At 40.3% G+C, this 15,287-nt stretch overlaps 1 protein-coding gene across 5 annotated transcripts in view; it reads left to right on the plus strand.

Moving 5' to 3' along the window:
• Nucleotides 1-15,287, plus strand: part of LOC149197552 (uncharacterized) — a 79,640-nt gene that overhangs the window by 37,340 nt on the left and 27,013 nt on the right. For all 5 annotated transcript variants that reach the window (XM_089405883.1, XM_089405884.1, XM_089405886.1 and 2 more), the window contains 2 exons: nucleotides 6,857-6,906; nucleotides 7,201-7,253. In XM_089405883.1, the coding sequence (XP_089262009.1) occupies nucleotides 6,857-6,906; nucleotides 7,201-7,253 (103 nt within the window). The remainder of the gene's footprint in view (nucleotides 1-6,856; nucleotides 6,907-7,200; nucleotides 7,254-15,287) is intronic.

The following is a 15,287-nucleotide window of genomic DNA, read 5'->3' on the forward strand; positions in this document are numbered from 1 at the left end:
GGTATCTCAAGGATCCTGCTCCTCATCTCCTGTAGCCTTCCTGACTATAGCTCGATGTCTTCCCACTTCTTCTCAAGTGGCACATGAACACTCATGGCACAATCGTCATCCCCCTCGACTTCTTTCTCTGCCTTTGTAGGCATTGCCTTCGAGTCCGAAGGCTCTTCCTTGCTCTTCTTCCTAGGACACTGGTTCACAAAATGACCCAGTTCCCCACAATGTAAGCACTTGACCTTGGAGAGGTCCTTCTTCTTCCTCTTCTCCTACTTCCCTGCAGATGCTAGAGCCACATCCTCTTCTTCCTCCATCTTGATTCTAACCCCTTTGCTGCTACTCCCCGCCTTGGTCAGCCGTCTGATCTCTTCTTGACGAAGAGCCGCTCACAGTTCTTCCCAATCTAGAAGACTCGTCCTACCCAGTATGCTCTGGACAAATACCTCCCAATCCTTGGAAACTGCATTTAGTGCGGTCCTCACCATCAATTCCTCATCTGGCGTGGCCCCTATGGAAGTTAGCTGGTCACAGATCTCCTTTAAGCGACCGAGGAAGACATCTATCTGCTCTCCCTTTTGCATCTGGTATGCCCTTAGCTGATTCTCCAGGAGCATCTTCCTTTGCACGAAAGTATGATAGTACAATGTCTTCAAGGCATCCCACATCTCCTTTGCCGTTTCCTTCTCGGCAACATGTGGTACCACATGATCCTTGACCCCATCAAGGATGATGCACTTAGCCTTCGCCATTGCCTCCTCGTAGCTTTCATTAGCTACCGGGTCAACTGGGACAACTATCACTCTCGTGAAGAAGCCCTTGAGGCGATGTCTGTCTAGAATAGAAAAGATCCTGGCCTTCCAAACCACAAAGTTGGACGCTTCGTCTAGCCTATCCTGATCTCACAGATCATTCACAACCATCTCATTGCTCTTCTTTCGACTCCTCCGACTCTCTCTACTTCCCTTTTGGAAGTTCTCTGTTTGACTCCTGCTGAGTCTCTCAACTTCCCGTTTGGAAGTTCTTGGTTCGTCTCCATCTGAGTCATGATTTCCCTTTTGGAAATCCCTCTGTCAACGTCAAGTTGCCCCACTCCGATTGTCTGTGCAATTGCACCACTGATCCGGATTCCTTGGCTAGAAATCCGCCTCGGCAACAACTCCCTCCTCCTTGGTCTTGCCCTGTTAGGTACTGTTCTGACCACAATACCCCACCAGCTTCGCTCCGCAAATTACCCACAGCCTCCTATACCCCAACAACTGAAGGATTGAGCCACTTGGCTCTGCGCAATCCTGGCACCGACAAATCAGCTCCCCCATGTTGGAATTTCTAAGTCTAACTGTTAGGAACCCTTCATGTACTTTTCTGATTAATTAACAAGTTATTTACCATGTAAATACTGGAAATAAATACAAGTACATGCTCAACACATTACAGATCATCAACTGAAGGAAACAAAACAAGCACACAAGTGACACTGTTGTTTTTGGACCAATGTCCTCGGAAAAACCCAATGCGAGAAAACTGGTGCAACTATCTGATGGTTTTATTATTATGCAGTTTCAGAATACAATCTGGGTGCCAAAACCGAATCACCCAACAAAGAATAATCTCGGTAGTAGTACCTCTCTACTCGGAAGCAGATATTCCTGCTGAAACCCCAGATAAACACTCCGACAGCTCCCAGCTCCAATCTGCCCCATGAAAACCCCAACGTCTGCTTCTAGGGACTGCGTCAGCCCTTTCTGGCCCAACGTCAGCCCAATAACCCCTGCGTCAACCTTTGGAGGCACTGTGTCAGCCTCTAGAGCGTCTGCGTCACCCACGCTGGCTCTCTGAGGCATTGCACAATGCTTGTTTGCCTCTGCGTGGGCCCTAGCTCGCTTTGCGTGGCCTCTGGCTGGCTTTGCGTCCCTCTCTCCCGGCTTCTGTGCTGATTCTCTTGGTACCCTCTTTGCCTCTCTGCTTCTGTATTCACTGCCCCTTGCTGTTGATCACTAATTCTATCTCTCTTAGCAAACCTTGCTCTAGAGAATAGAATGACTGATCACTTTGGTGTGTTCTCCAAGTGACCCTCAAGCCTCCTCTTATACTTTTCTCGTTGACAATTCAACGACCGAGATTAAGTCCCTAATCAACGACTAAGATTAGATCTAGCTTGATCCATGACTTTTGGACCCTTCTAACATAGTTTTATATTAATTCACATTAATATTTTTAAAAATATTAATTATTTTAATATCTCCCAAATTGTTTAGAATCTGCCCAAACCGTTTATGGGTATTGGAGGTCTCATGTGCTTTAGCCTCTCCACCAATTTTCGTGGCTAGAGCACATCTGATGCTACCCCAAATCAACACCCCAACCAACTGCGTCAGCTCTCTTGGCCTTAGCGTGGCTCTGCGTGAGCCTGATTCTGCCTCCCTTAGCCTCTTCGCTACTTTTCTTTGGCCCAGAATGATGACGCAGTCCCTATGCGTCACTCCTCCCTCTGTCGCCTTCTTCAGGGATCAACTCTGTCACTCGGGACAACTAAATCTGCTGCAAATGCTCTGCTCGGTTGATGCCTTCAGTTATCCTGTGATCTGCAACCACACTCTGATACCATGTTGGAATTTCTAAGTTTAACCCGTTAGAAATTCTTCCTGTACTATCTGGTTTATTTCTTCCTACTTGTTTAATTACTTAACAAGTTATTTACCATGTAAATACTGAAAATAAACACAAGTACAGTATCAACATCTACAGATCATCAACTGAAAGAAAACAAGCACACAAGTGACACTGTTATTTTTGGACCAATGTCCCTGGAAAAATCCAATGTGGGAAAACCGGTGCAGTTATTTAGAGGGTTATATTATTATGCAGTTTATCAGAGTACAGTTGGGTGCCTAAACCGGCTCACCCGACAGAGAAAATATACGACAACAATATCTCTATGTTCGGAAACAGGTATTCAAAAAACCTGTCCCACAAAACCCTCTCCAGCACAACTGAAGCTCAGCGCTGGCCCTCTTGGCCTGTGCGTTAGCCCTCTGAGGCACTGTGCAACCTCTGGGAGCCTCTGCGTCACTCCCTCTGCCCTCTGCATGGATGACGCAGTCTTTCTGGGCTCTGCACTGCCTCTACTGGGTACTGCCTAGCCTGGACTGGGTGCTGCTTTGGCTCTCTCCGCTTCTGTGCTGGTCTCCCAGTATTGTCCTTGCCTCTTTGCCTCGTATTCACTGCCCCTTGTTGTTGATCACTGATTCAACTTTGCTTAGCAACCTCGCTCTAGGAAAATGAATGACTGATCACTCTGGTGTGTTTTCCAACTGATCCTCAAGCCTCCTCTTATACTTTTCCTGTTGGTCCTTCTACGACCAAGATTATATCTCTAATCAACGACTAAGATTAGATTTGGCTTGATCCATGTCCTTTAGAACCTTCTTGTAATGACCCGCCTATAAACAAAATACAAGTATTAGCATACATACGAGACCTCCATATGATAGCTACGTATGCATGGACTTGCATGTATCGCACTATATGTAAACTAGTTACTACAGGAGGAGATATAAATGAAGGTAATAAATTAATACCACACTAGAGTATCATATATATGATAAGTCCTTAAAACTAGTAGAAAATTTTAATTTCAAAGTACAAATTAAAAGTTACAATTTAAAATTAAGAAAATAATAAAATAATAATATAAATTAATTAAAAACTATAAATTTAATTAATTCATTAAAAAAATAAAAATAAACCTTATTTAAACTACGTATCCAAGTAAAGATCAACAAAATCAAATGAGATTGGATTTCATAAAGTTACACGTAACCACATTTTTGACATGGGGATGAGGAGAAAGCGGTGAATGAGGAAATAAAAGGAGAAGGGAAAAACCAGTTTGGAGGGAGGCAGCAGAGTGGAGAATAATTTTGGATACGAGTCTTGATTATACTGATGTTTTTTGGGCACGGGGGAAAACATATTGCTTCAATTGAAAGCTTTCTGTGACTTAGTACCTAGGTTGTACTCAGTTCGGCAGGGAGGTTTTGACTGCTTTAGTAATGCAGCCGGACAAGAATTGCAGCAGAGCAGACAGATTGTCAGCAAAGCAGTCAGGTTGGTATTCAATAGATTAATTATTTAAATTTTGTATGTAAAATTTCATGTTCTGCTATTATAAAATATGCGGATGAATGGGTTCTTACACTTCTAACCCAATTTTATATTAATACCCATTAATATTTTATTTTCCCAAGCTTAGATTGAAGAACTCCATTAAAAATATTAATTATTTTAATATCTCCTTAACAGGGTAGAATCTGCCCAAACCATTTCTGAGTCTTGGAGATCTCATGTGCTTTAGCCTCTCCACCAATTTTCATGGCTAGAGCACATCCGATGCTACCCCAAATCAACATTCTTCCCTCCTTTTTGAAGTTAGTTTAGATGTGTTAATGCTTTCTTCATTTCATTTGGCAAGCTAATGTTTTCATCATTTCATGCTAATCATTAATTTTTATCTCAAGTCATCTAGTTGCAATTTCATATACTAGTTTTGAAGCTTAATGCTCATCTTAGTTTATGGGCAAACTTTGTATCTCACTTTTGAGCACATCTTTGGAGCAACTCTTTACAAGTCCATTTATTTTCAACTTAGCTTGAACAATCTAATTGTGTATTTTTTATTAGCTCATTTGATTTACAAGTAACTTATTAGCTTATGATTTCATGCAATAATTGTCATATGATATATCACATCATTTTCATTTCAAAGCTTGTGAGTTGGTATTTTAAAGCATTGAGCTAATCTCCATTTCTTTATTTCCATTGAGTTGTTGGTACATATTCTATTGAGCATCATTTTAAAGTTAATATCATTGTTGTATCTCTATTGGAAGCACATTGTCATCAACATATCTCATTGGAAGCATTTCACTCATATTTAGGCATTTCACTTGCATACAAAATTAGACTTGCATCTCTAAAAACTACCTTCAAGCATAAGCTTGGTTGAATAGACATTGTAGGACAAAGTTTTCTAATTTTTATTTTACTTGGTACTGAGCAAGGTTAAAACACGTGACCTTGCAGTTCTCTTGTGGTTGAGCCCTTGTAAGAACGAAGGCACGTGGATTGCAAGGATCCTGTGAAGGGTATTGTTAACGAAGGACTAGTTCCTCCTTAGCCCATCTTCCTTGCAACTCACCCCAATTTTTACCTTGTTGTAAGAATTTGAAAGGGAAATTTCTCACCATGGATTAGGCATTTAAAATTAACCAAGATAATTTGTGTCTCACCTAGTCTAACTTGGCATCAATTTGATTTGTGGGCTTTTGTACCTTACTTGCAATATCATTATACTTGTTATCTAGAGTTTTGCTCATGGCTATTTGATGTTGCTATATTTTCTTGAGTATTTCTTTCGCAAGTTGTTTCTTATTGCTCGAATTTCCAATATCTCTTCTACTAACACTTGTTTAGCAATTTTCCATTCTTCAAATTATTGCATCTTGAAAGACATATTTACATACAAGTGTTATGATTTCACTTTGAGCATATTATTTCTTGCAAGTATATTGGCACTGGACTAACTCATATATAATTGCCTTGAAGGATTTATCTTGTTGAACTCATTTGTGTTATCTACATTGTTAATACTTATATGCTCATAGTTATTTGAACTTGCTTATCATTTATTTGCTTTCAAACTTTCTTTCAAGTTGTTGAATGGTGAATGTTCTAATGTATTATCTCCTAGAACTTGTTACCTTATCAAGCCTTCCTTTAGAATCCATCCTTAGGGTCCAACCCCCGTTGGCTTTAGCTAGGAGAGAGCCTAGATGGAGAGAGTTGGGATTAGGTGACAGCACCTTCTCTGAGCATTGCCACCAAGGCCACACCTAGCGGGCTTGAAGATTTTTCCCACATTAACTTAGGTGTGTAAGCAAGACAACAAGCAGCCTCTTGTGCAATCAATTGTTAGTCAGATTGGTGTAGTGATCTCCAGCTTGTGTTTAGTAGCTTATAGCCTTATTGTACTTGTTCATGAATAATGTTAGCACAGAAGGATACCATTCAGTAGGCAGCATAATGAGCAGAATTAAGATTTAATATTTTTGCCCAACTTGGAGGTTATCTCTCAGCGAATCTGAGTCTGGACTCTGTAATGAAACAATATATTTGTTTGTGGAGAAATGATATAGCTTTATTTCTGTTTTGGAAAAAATTTGCTTTACTTTGCAAAATTATCTTGAGGAAGTTGTTTGTGTAGTTGACATGCACAAGTTGAAATCTATTTTTGATTATTTATGATTAGAGTAATTCTATTCAATTTTCTGGATGTTTGTACTCATCCTAATCATTAATGCGTCTGAGACTAGTGATGGTAATGTCTAATACAATACTTTTCTTATCCTCATTACGGGTGAGCGGTGCAGTTGAACATTTTGAAACGTGTGGAGCATATTTAAAATAATCTTATATTAATGGGCACTGCTTTCTTTCTATTACCTTGTTCATTTGTGCACATTATGAATTAGTTGAAGTGTGAAAGTTGGAGTGATGTCCTGAATCCTGATAAAGAAAATATTGGTGTAACATATATAAGTGCCTGAATTGAGACGAAAGAAACTCGAGGAGATATATGTAAATAATTCATTAGACAAATCTGTGAAATGTATACCATGAATATTTTGCAGAAATTGTCGAGGTATTCTTTCTCAGATGATCTAGTTCCTTATTTCAGGGCTTTTAATTTACAGCAAATTGGGTTTTGTCTATCAAATGTTTTTTCTGCGGTACAGTTTTTTATCAAGTAATTGAACACGTATTGTATACTTGGGTGGACCTCTAATTCAAACTTTTTATCCAGGATTGACTTCCATCTGGTGCAATTTTTCTTTGCTTGTCTTCCTTCATTGGGTAATTCTCGTCTTTTCTATTATTTGCAATACATCTGTTCACTGCTTACGATGTTCACATTTTATTATTAATTTTAGTTCTAATATTCTGATACTTAATTTTTCTTTCAAGATTCAGAACATAATGAAACTTGCTGGTTAGGCTTTTCTCATTTTGGCTTCATAATGACATTCGAAAAATTTGTGTAGGGGAAAATTTATTAAAATTATCATCATCTCTTGATATTTATTACTGAAAATTTTCATTGCATATTCTTAAATGTTAAAAGGCTGATCTGTTGTTATTTGTCTATAGCTGTGTATTTGGTGGCACAATATGCACGTTACGACATCAGAAAAATGGAAGCGGTAATGGAAATTCCTTCATGATATTATTTCATTCCCCTATTCACTGTTGAGATATTGTTTCTTCATTGAAGAGAAAATTCCTTTCAACTATTCCTGTCCTTAGTAATAATGTAGTGCTATTTCTGGCATCTTATGGTGATGAAATATTCCCTGTTGATTGTTGCTGCATGAGTGACGTTTTACTTTTCTTAAAACAAATTATTCTTTCAATAGAAAAATTACATGGAACTGAATAAAGGTGGGGTTATGGTTTTTCATGGATTGGTCTAGTGAGCATGTAAAGCGGTGTCACAACACTTCTATGAAACAACAATGGTGCCTATCTCAATCCCAGTATGATTGCTACAATACAGGTCAAATTTGGACATGGCTAAACTAAAAGTGAAAATCACAGAAGTGGCCACCATCTACTGGCATTAGAGCAATAGGTAGCACATGGTCTTGGTGCAGGGCATCTTGGTTGAGATGGAAAGCACAATATCTTTCTCTCGATACCTGGTGTGTAAATTACAGGGTTTAAATTCCTGCTTCTGGTGGTTCCTCTCAAATGCTAGCCTGTTTTTTAGCATATTTAGGTATTCAAATCTTTTATGGTGAGGCTTTGCTGATCGACTCCAAACAACTCTCATCCTTTTGATGAATGTATATGCCTCTTTATCATAATGCTAATCTAATTACTAAGAGAAAATGAAAATGAAATTAAATTCATATCAATGTTGGTCAAAGGTAATAGAAAGTACACCAAGTATTTATAGCTGATGAAAGTTGGGTACATCAAGCAGTCAGGTCTGGGGGACAACCCAAATCCTTAGGATGTCTCGAGTCATGGAGAAAAATGTTTTTGTCCAGGATGTAAAGAAGGTGTGTTTCTTTTCTTTGTAATTTTGTAGACAACAAAGACTCAATACATAACAACAAATTCTATTAAATAGAAATACACCATAAAATATATAATATTACAGTTTGGAATTACAATGGACATGAAACCTCTGACAAACTTCTAAGTTCTAACAGATGTGCAGATGTGTTTTAGCGACAAAATTTGGTGGAGAGGCTAGAATACATGAGATCTCTAGAACCCAGAAATCGTTTTTGGAAATTCCGCCTAGAAATGACTTAATTAGATTATTAACCAGTTTCTAAATATTTCCTAAGCCTAAACTTAGGGAATATGATTAATTAACCAATATTATTTAAGTCAAGGTGAGAATCATCTAGAAACTCACATGGATCCTTCTAGAGATGATCCTAGCCATTGATTAAGTTTTAATTTTGGCCGTTGGTGCTCCAACAAAGGATTATAAGAGGAGATTGATGTGGTGATGGAGAGATCACCCGAGACACTTCAGTAGTTCGATTTCTTGGCAGATCGATTTCCAGAGTAGCAGCAGTCAGTTGCCAGAGAGAGCTAGAGATTGAAGCAATGAGTGAGGGGCAGAGACAGTGAGGCTAGAGGATCCAACGAATGCATTTGCAGAGAGCTGGAAGAGCCACAGAGAAGTTGACGCAAGGGCAACACAACAACTTTTAGAGGACAGTTCAATTTGTTGAGAGGGAAAGACGTCTTCAGTTCTAGAGGCCGGGAAGGAGTCCTAGAGTGCTAGAGAAGCATCTTTCCAGCCAATAGAGGGTAGAACGACTTCATTAGAAACCAGTCAGAGGCTTGACGTCAAGCAGGCTGCACAGAGGCTGCCGCATGTTGAAGAATCTAGGGCAATTAGCATTAGTAAGATTCTTCTAGACTTGATAACAATTTGTGAAGTGCTTTTTACAATTTATCTTAGCTTGATCTTCTTCTTATTATTAGTGTGTGTGTTTACTTCATCAAACTGCTATCAAAACAAAGAGACAAGAACTCAAGAAGTTGGCATTCTGCCAGGGCCAAAACCTCTCCCTCTTGGAGAGGAAAACCCGCACGTAATTCTTCTTATAGAGATTCCAATTGACGAACACCAAGACCTTGACACTTGACCTTCTATGCCACTCCAAGACCAAGACACCATTCTTCTTCCTTGTCACTGTTGAGATCATCATTATTGCTGCACTTTCACCGAGGTCTTCACCATACCATTGAGATCTCCATGACGTCTGCTCCTAGACTTACTGAGATCATTATCTTAATGAGGTCTGCTCCTAGACTCACTGAGATCATCACTGTCTTACCATAGCTCTGCCTTCACCGAAATCATAGCTGCACTCTTACATAACATGTCTTCACCAATGCACCAAAATCTGCATCTTATCTTCACTAGGATTATAACCGAGATCTTCATTTGCGTTAGGATCGTGATTATAGTGATGACTGTGTCTATACTTCACCGAGATTCTTATGGATGCCGAAACTATTACTGTGACCCTATGACTAGGTTGAGACAACAAAGCGATATGCGAGGACTTCACTGTAACTATCACCGAGACTGCACCTATCCGAGATTCTGTCCTATACCCATCCGAGATTCCATCCTGCACCTATCCGAGAATTTTAGAGCCTTATCCGAGATTTATTCTTATGTCTTTTGCGGATACCCCAGGTGGGTATATATAGTGGTTATGTCTTCAGTTTGAGCCGACTTATCCAGGTGGACCAACATGTCATCATTTAGTCATTAATATATTTTTGCAGGCCGACATGATGTCTTTTCATTGCTTTATTTGTAGGCTTCTTCTTTGAAGGATGGAGCTTGTCTTGGAAGGCTGCTTGACACTAGGTTGACTCATGTTCATTAAATAAATGCTCAAGAAGAGCTCTTCAATATGATTTTGACTCTTTGACTTTTCTAGACCTATAGAATGAGCAAGAAACTCATTCATATAATTTTATAAAAATAATAATTCTTTTTCTTGATAAGTACAAAGATCAAAATTACATTGACAAATACCGAACCTAGTTACCCTTTTCTTCAACACTCCCTCTTAACTAGGGAGGTATTTACAATGGTACTTGGTTATTCTCAATCTGAAGAATTTATCATAAGAAGAATCGGATTGGTAATCCCATCTGTATAACATCATATCAATCAACATTGTCATAGTGCAAATCCTTGACTAACAACTCCATCTCTCTATGAGACTATGAGCTACAATCCTGGCGAGACTAATGATTTATAGACACCTTCATCACTGTCTCTCAAGGTACATACCCACCCGGGTGTTCACTAAGTATGACCTTCTAGGACTATTCTTATCTTGGGTTCCTAGCCCTCAAAGAATATCGGTCCTCTTGCCTAGTCTTATTTTGGATGCGCTACACATCCTCAAAGAGTATTGGATGCCAGATGATTATCCAACCCTCCCATTCTTTCTTCCCAAGTGAAGACAAGAATGTTGTAACTTGTGTCTATTATGTGTCTATATTTCCATTCATGGCCTTCATCTAGACTTATGGTTGTTAGTCCTGGTCTAGCGCATGACACATGAAATGGAAAGGCACAATTGTCACTCCTTTGTAATCAGGGGTGATCTAATTCAAACTCCCTCTTGATTAGGGACCTGTTAGAGCTCCCTCTTAGCTAGGGACTCTTTTATGCATCAACAACTTTTTCGTGGGTTCTTCAGCTGCTTGATCAACTTTTCTCCTCGATGTCATGAAATTTAGTTGAGCTTCTTCCTTGTAGGGCAACAACCATCGATCACTTTCCTCAGTTCATAATGTCATTCCTTTCTTCATGGAAAGTGGCCTTTTTCATATCTGGAACCTTCGTTGTATGACTACTTCTTTCTTATCATGCTTCTTCCATCCACCACAAGAATGCTAGTCGTACTTGTATTTACAACTTTTGTTCTAGCAGCCTTGCATTATCCAGATATTATTCAAGAAATCAAAACATCATATTAAATCAAATCACACCTTACAAGATGGCTCTTTATCATGACATCTTCTTGTAGGTATCAACATCCTGCGCAAATATTGACACATCTCCCAAAGATATCCATTATCAAGGGTCTTCACCTTTTCAGACTTTCATTAGAGTTTTCATATATTTCCGGGAGATTTCCTAGTCAATTCTTCTTAGTCTTTTGGATGTTGATTTGTTAAATTGGCAACTAGGGCCAAACTCCATGTGGGTTGGCTTATTTATGGCAGCTGATATTTTTATTGGATCCCTCTCGTCGAGAGGTGTAGGATTGATCCAAAGATCATCCGATTCCGATAAGTATTTATGGAGATATGAATTTATTTTGTTTATGTAATTATTATCAAGCCGACCAGCTCTTATGTAGGCTCTAGAAGCCCAACCGACGTGTCTATTCATCACCCTCATTTTAGTATAAATATAAGAGGATTTGATGTCATTTAGACACACTCTTTAGGTGATCTCCTCTCCACGTCTGGGTTTTTGGAGAAGGAGAAAACGCTAAGAGTAGTTGCCACTATGATGCCCTAACTGCTGTAATGCCCTAGCCGCAGCCGCAGGCTTATGAGGATGCACACAGAGATCTTGTACGGTGTTAATGGAGACCATTAATACGCAGATTAGGGAATACGCTGATGTTGTACATTGATACGCAGATCTGGGAATAGGTTGTTCCTTACACGCAAGACTGTCTCATGATAAATCTGCTTCGTTGTCATATTGAAGAGCCGCAGCAATTATACGCTGATCAGGAGGAGAATCTTAACGCTGTCATGGAGAGGCCTAACACTGTCATAGGAGATGACCTTAACGCAGTCATAAAGGAGGCTTTCATAGCACATTCCATGTGCCCTAAATGCAGACCCTAAGACGCTGCCATTATATGTCCTAAACGCAGTCATCTAGACGCAGAGTTCGGAGGGTCATATTATGCCCTAGCTGCAGGGAATAGGAGGGCTATTGACTGTATAAAGGAGGACTAAAGACAGGCCCTAATGCTGTCATAGAAGTGAACCTAAACGCTATCATGGAGATAGCCCTATCACAGTCATAGAAGAAGGCTTAATGTAAGCATGAATAAAAGCACCCATATGCAGTTCTAAGGAGAGGTCTACTCACTGTTACAAGAGACTCTCAAACGCAGCAAGAGGAAGACCCAGATCCGCACCACAGGTTAGTCTCATGGCAGAAGGACGCAAGGAGGTATGTGCTTGTATCATTCTCGGCACACCTGTAAATTAAAGACGTAGTCAAGATAGTCTTCAAATGGACGGAGCAGAAAAGAGGCACTGTACTAATATGAATGATGTAGTCACAATTTCTGTGATATCAATTATCTCACAGTATATGGATCTGCCCCCCTGCTATATTAATATGTATATCAGTGATATCACAACAGGTCTCGGTATATATACATATGTGTATCTGTGCTCCTTCATGGTTTGCGTGCAATGAGAGGAAATAGTATCACATGCATTGGTGATGTTTTGAAGTCACTCTCTTCAGCGTTGCTATGTGCTAGGCCTCAGATCATAGCACCATAGCTAAGACTACCTTGGAGCTGCTGTCTTAGGATTGTTTGGAGTTTGTTTAGAGCAGCCATTCAGCACAGTGTTGGGTGCAGCATGATTAATACAGCATACTGTTGGGTGCAGCTTGGTGTTGGGTGCAACATGGTTAATACAGCACACTGTTGGATGCAGCATGATGGGCAGCCCAATGATACATTAGCAGGGGCAGCAACATGATAATGATGCACATTAGTCTGAGAAAGATCATGGACCTGGACAGCAGCATGGGGCAATATGCAGTAGTGCAACTAGAGGACGAGATGCAGCACGATGATAGGTATCAGTTGAAGCAGAATGTCTTCAACTGATCTCGTCGTTATAGAAGATGATCTATGCTTAGATCTAGACAAGTCAAAGTGTTGACTTCTGTTGTAATTGTACTATCTCTCTCTCTCTCTCTCTTTCTCTGCTGAACTTTGAAGATAAAAGAAGATTTGATCAAAGGGTTTCCCCACACATTGTGGGGTTTGTCCCTGGCTCGCGCCATATCTTGTGTCCTCTTGCCTTGGCTTGTCTTTTGCGATTTATATTTATGTTCTATCTGCAGTTTATCGTAATGTTGATATGATTGCTAACTGTGAAAATTTAAATAAATTGCTCTAGCATAGAACATACCTAATCTTAACATGGTATCAGAGCTGAGGTGAAGACAATGCCCAAGCAAGAGTGAAAGAGCAATCACCGAAGATAGTTGGGACAAGACAAAAGGATCAATGGGTTCCTCATAATTCACCTAGGGTGAAGTCAAAGCAGAGAATGTTATCAGAATGGCGCAGTGGAAGATTATGATGGTCCATCTTAAGATCACTTCATTGGGAAGTTCAGATCTAAGGGTGGAAGGAAAGGCGAATGCCTTGTTGAAATAAGTTCGGCCATTATGCGAAGGAGTGTTCGAATGGCAGAGACACATCTCTTGATGAAGATAACAATCATTCTTGGGACATCTTCAATGATCAAAAGAATGACTGGTAATGCAGGTCATCAAGGAAATGGTCGACTCTTCCAGGAAAGCAAGGAACCCCAAAATCTCTTTTATGAACCTGATCGAACTTGATGTCCATCTCGGAAATGGGAGTCAAAGGTTACAGGGTGGCACTTATCGATGAAAGGTATGTGTTTGAAAATAGATTTTTTAAAGATGTTTTGAGTTCAGGGTTGTATCAAGTTGCAGGAAGTTCACCAGGGACCATGTCCATTGACTCAGCACTGGAGGTCTGTGAGTGAGATGGTGACTAGGATGCCTAAATTCAAAAAGAAGCATGAAGGTACATGTCTGAAATGTACCGAAGGAAAATATTATAAGGGTACCATTCCCCTCATGCAGCAGGTTCACAGGTTTGGAACAACCCGAGGAGTTTGAGAATCATGATCAAGGAATCTCATGTATACAAGTGGAAGAAAGCCCTCTATGGCTTGAAGAAAAACACCTCAGGCATAATATGAGAGGATTGATAGCTGTCTAATGCAGCTGAGATTCACTAGGAGTGAAACTGATCCATACCATTACTCGAAGGTTGTGGACGATAAACCTCTCGTACCGGCACCTATGTCTGATAGGTGCAGACCCTCTCATTTATAGGAGACAGAGGGAGTTGGATTCTGAATGTGGGAAGATAAGATGCAAGCTTGTGACTGCCTCGAGGATCTTAACTTTCAGAAGTTATATGGTAATGATGTCGGACCAAATTTGGGAAATGCCTCTGAGTTTCATAAACTCATTCGCGTTGATGTTCTTGGAGAACCTCCGTCCGGACATCTATGTTGCAGTTAGCATGGTGAGCTCATATTTGGTTGAGCCTCACTAGATTGGTGCCAAGAATCTTCTAAGATATCTTCAGGGCACAATCTCTCATGAATTGAGATACACTGTCGGAAATATGAAACCACATGATTATTCGAATGATGAGTGGGCAGGAAGTATGGAGGATCACTAGAGCACTTCTCAGTGCTGTTTGGAATCTGCCTTGATATCCTGGATGAGAAGGAAGCAGAAGTCGGTGACTCTGAGCACCACCAAGGCAGAATACATTGCTGATAGTATGGCCTTCTGTGAGGCAGTCTGGTTGCTGAAGCTCTTCAGTGAGCTGTTGGTACACATGATGAATACCACTGTGAATCTCTGTGACAACCAGAGATGGGATTCGATTATTGAGGAATCTTGTATTTCACAATTGCTCCAGCAGATAGACATCAATTACTGCCTTATCTGGGATATGGCAAGTCGATGATCAAAGAGGCTTCATCACACTGAGATGATGTACAGGACAGAGCCCTGAGGAAAGATCAAATTTGTGATTTTCCCGAACGACTTGGAGTCGTCGAGAGACCTTTGTAAAAGGGTCCTGCATGCGGCATACATTGAGCTCTAGGAGTTTTGGGGGGCTTGCAGTTCTATTGGAGCAACATACGACCACAGGGTGACTCACCCTCCCCTGGTGGTGCGCACTGAAACAAGATGATTCGCTCTCTTGTGGGACAAGATGATTCGCTCTCTTGTGGGACAAGATGATTCGCTCTCTTGTGTAGCAGGATTGATGTGTTCTCCTGTGAGGCTTGGATTGATGTGTTCTCCATGGCGATTGTAGCAGGATTGATGTGTTCTCCTGTGA

The sequence above is a fragment of the Pinus tabuliformis genome, chromosome 2_2 (genome assembly GCF_031772625.1).
Source record: "Pinus tabuliformis cultivar Carrire ecotype Pingquan chromosome 2_2, CPIR1, whole genome shotgun sequence".
Taxonomy (NCBI): domain Eukaryota; kingdom Viridiplantae; phylum Streptophyta; class Pinopsida; order Pinales; family Pinaceae; genus Pinus; species Pinus tabuliformis.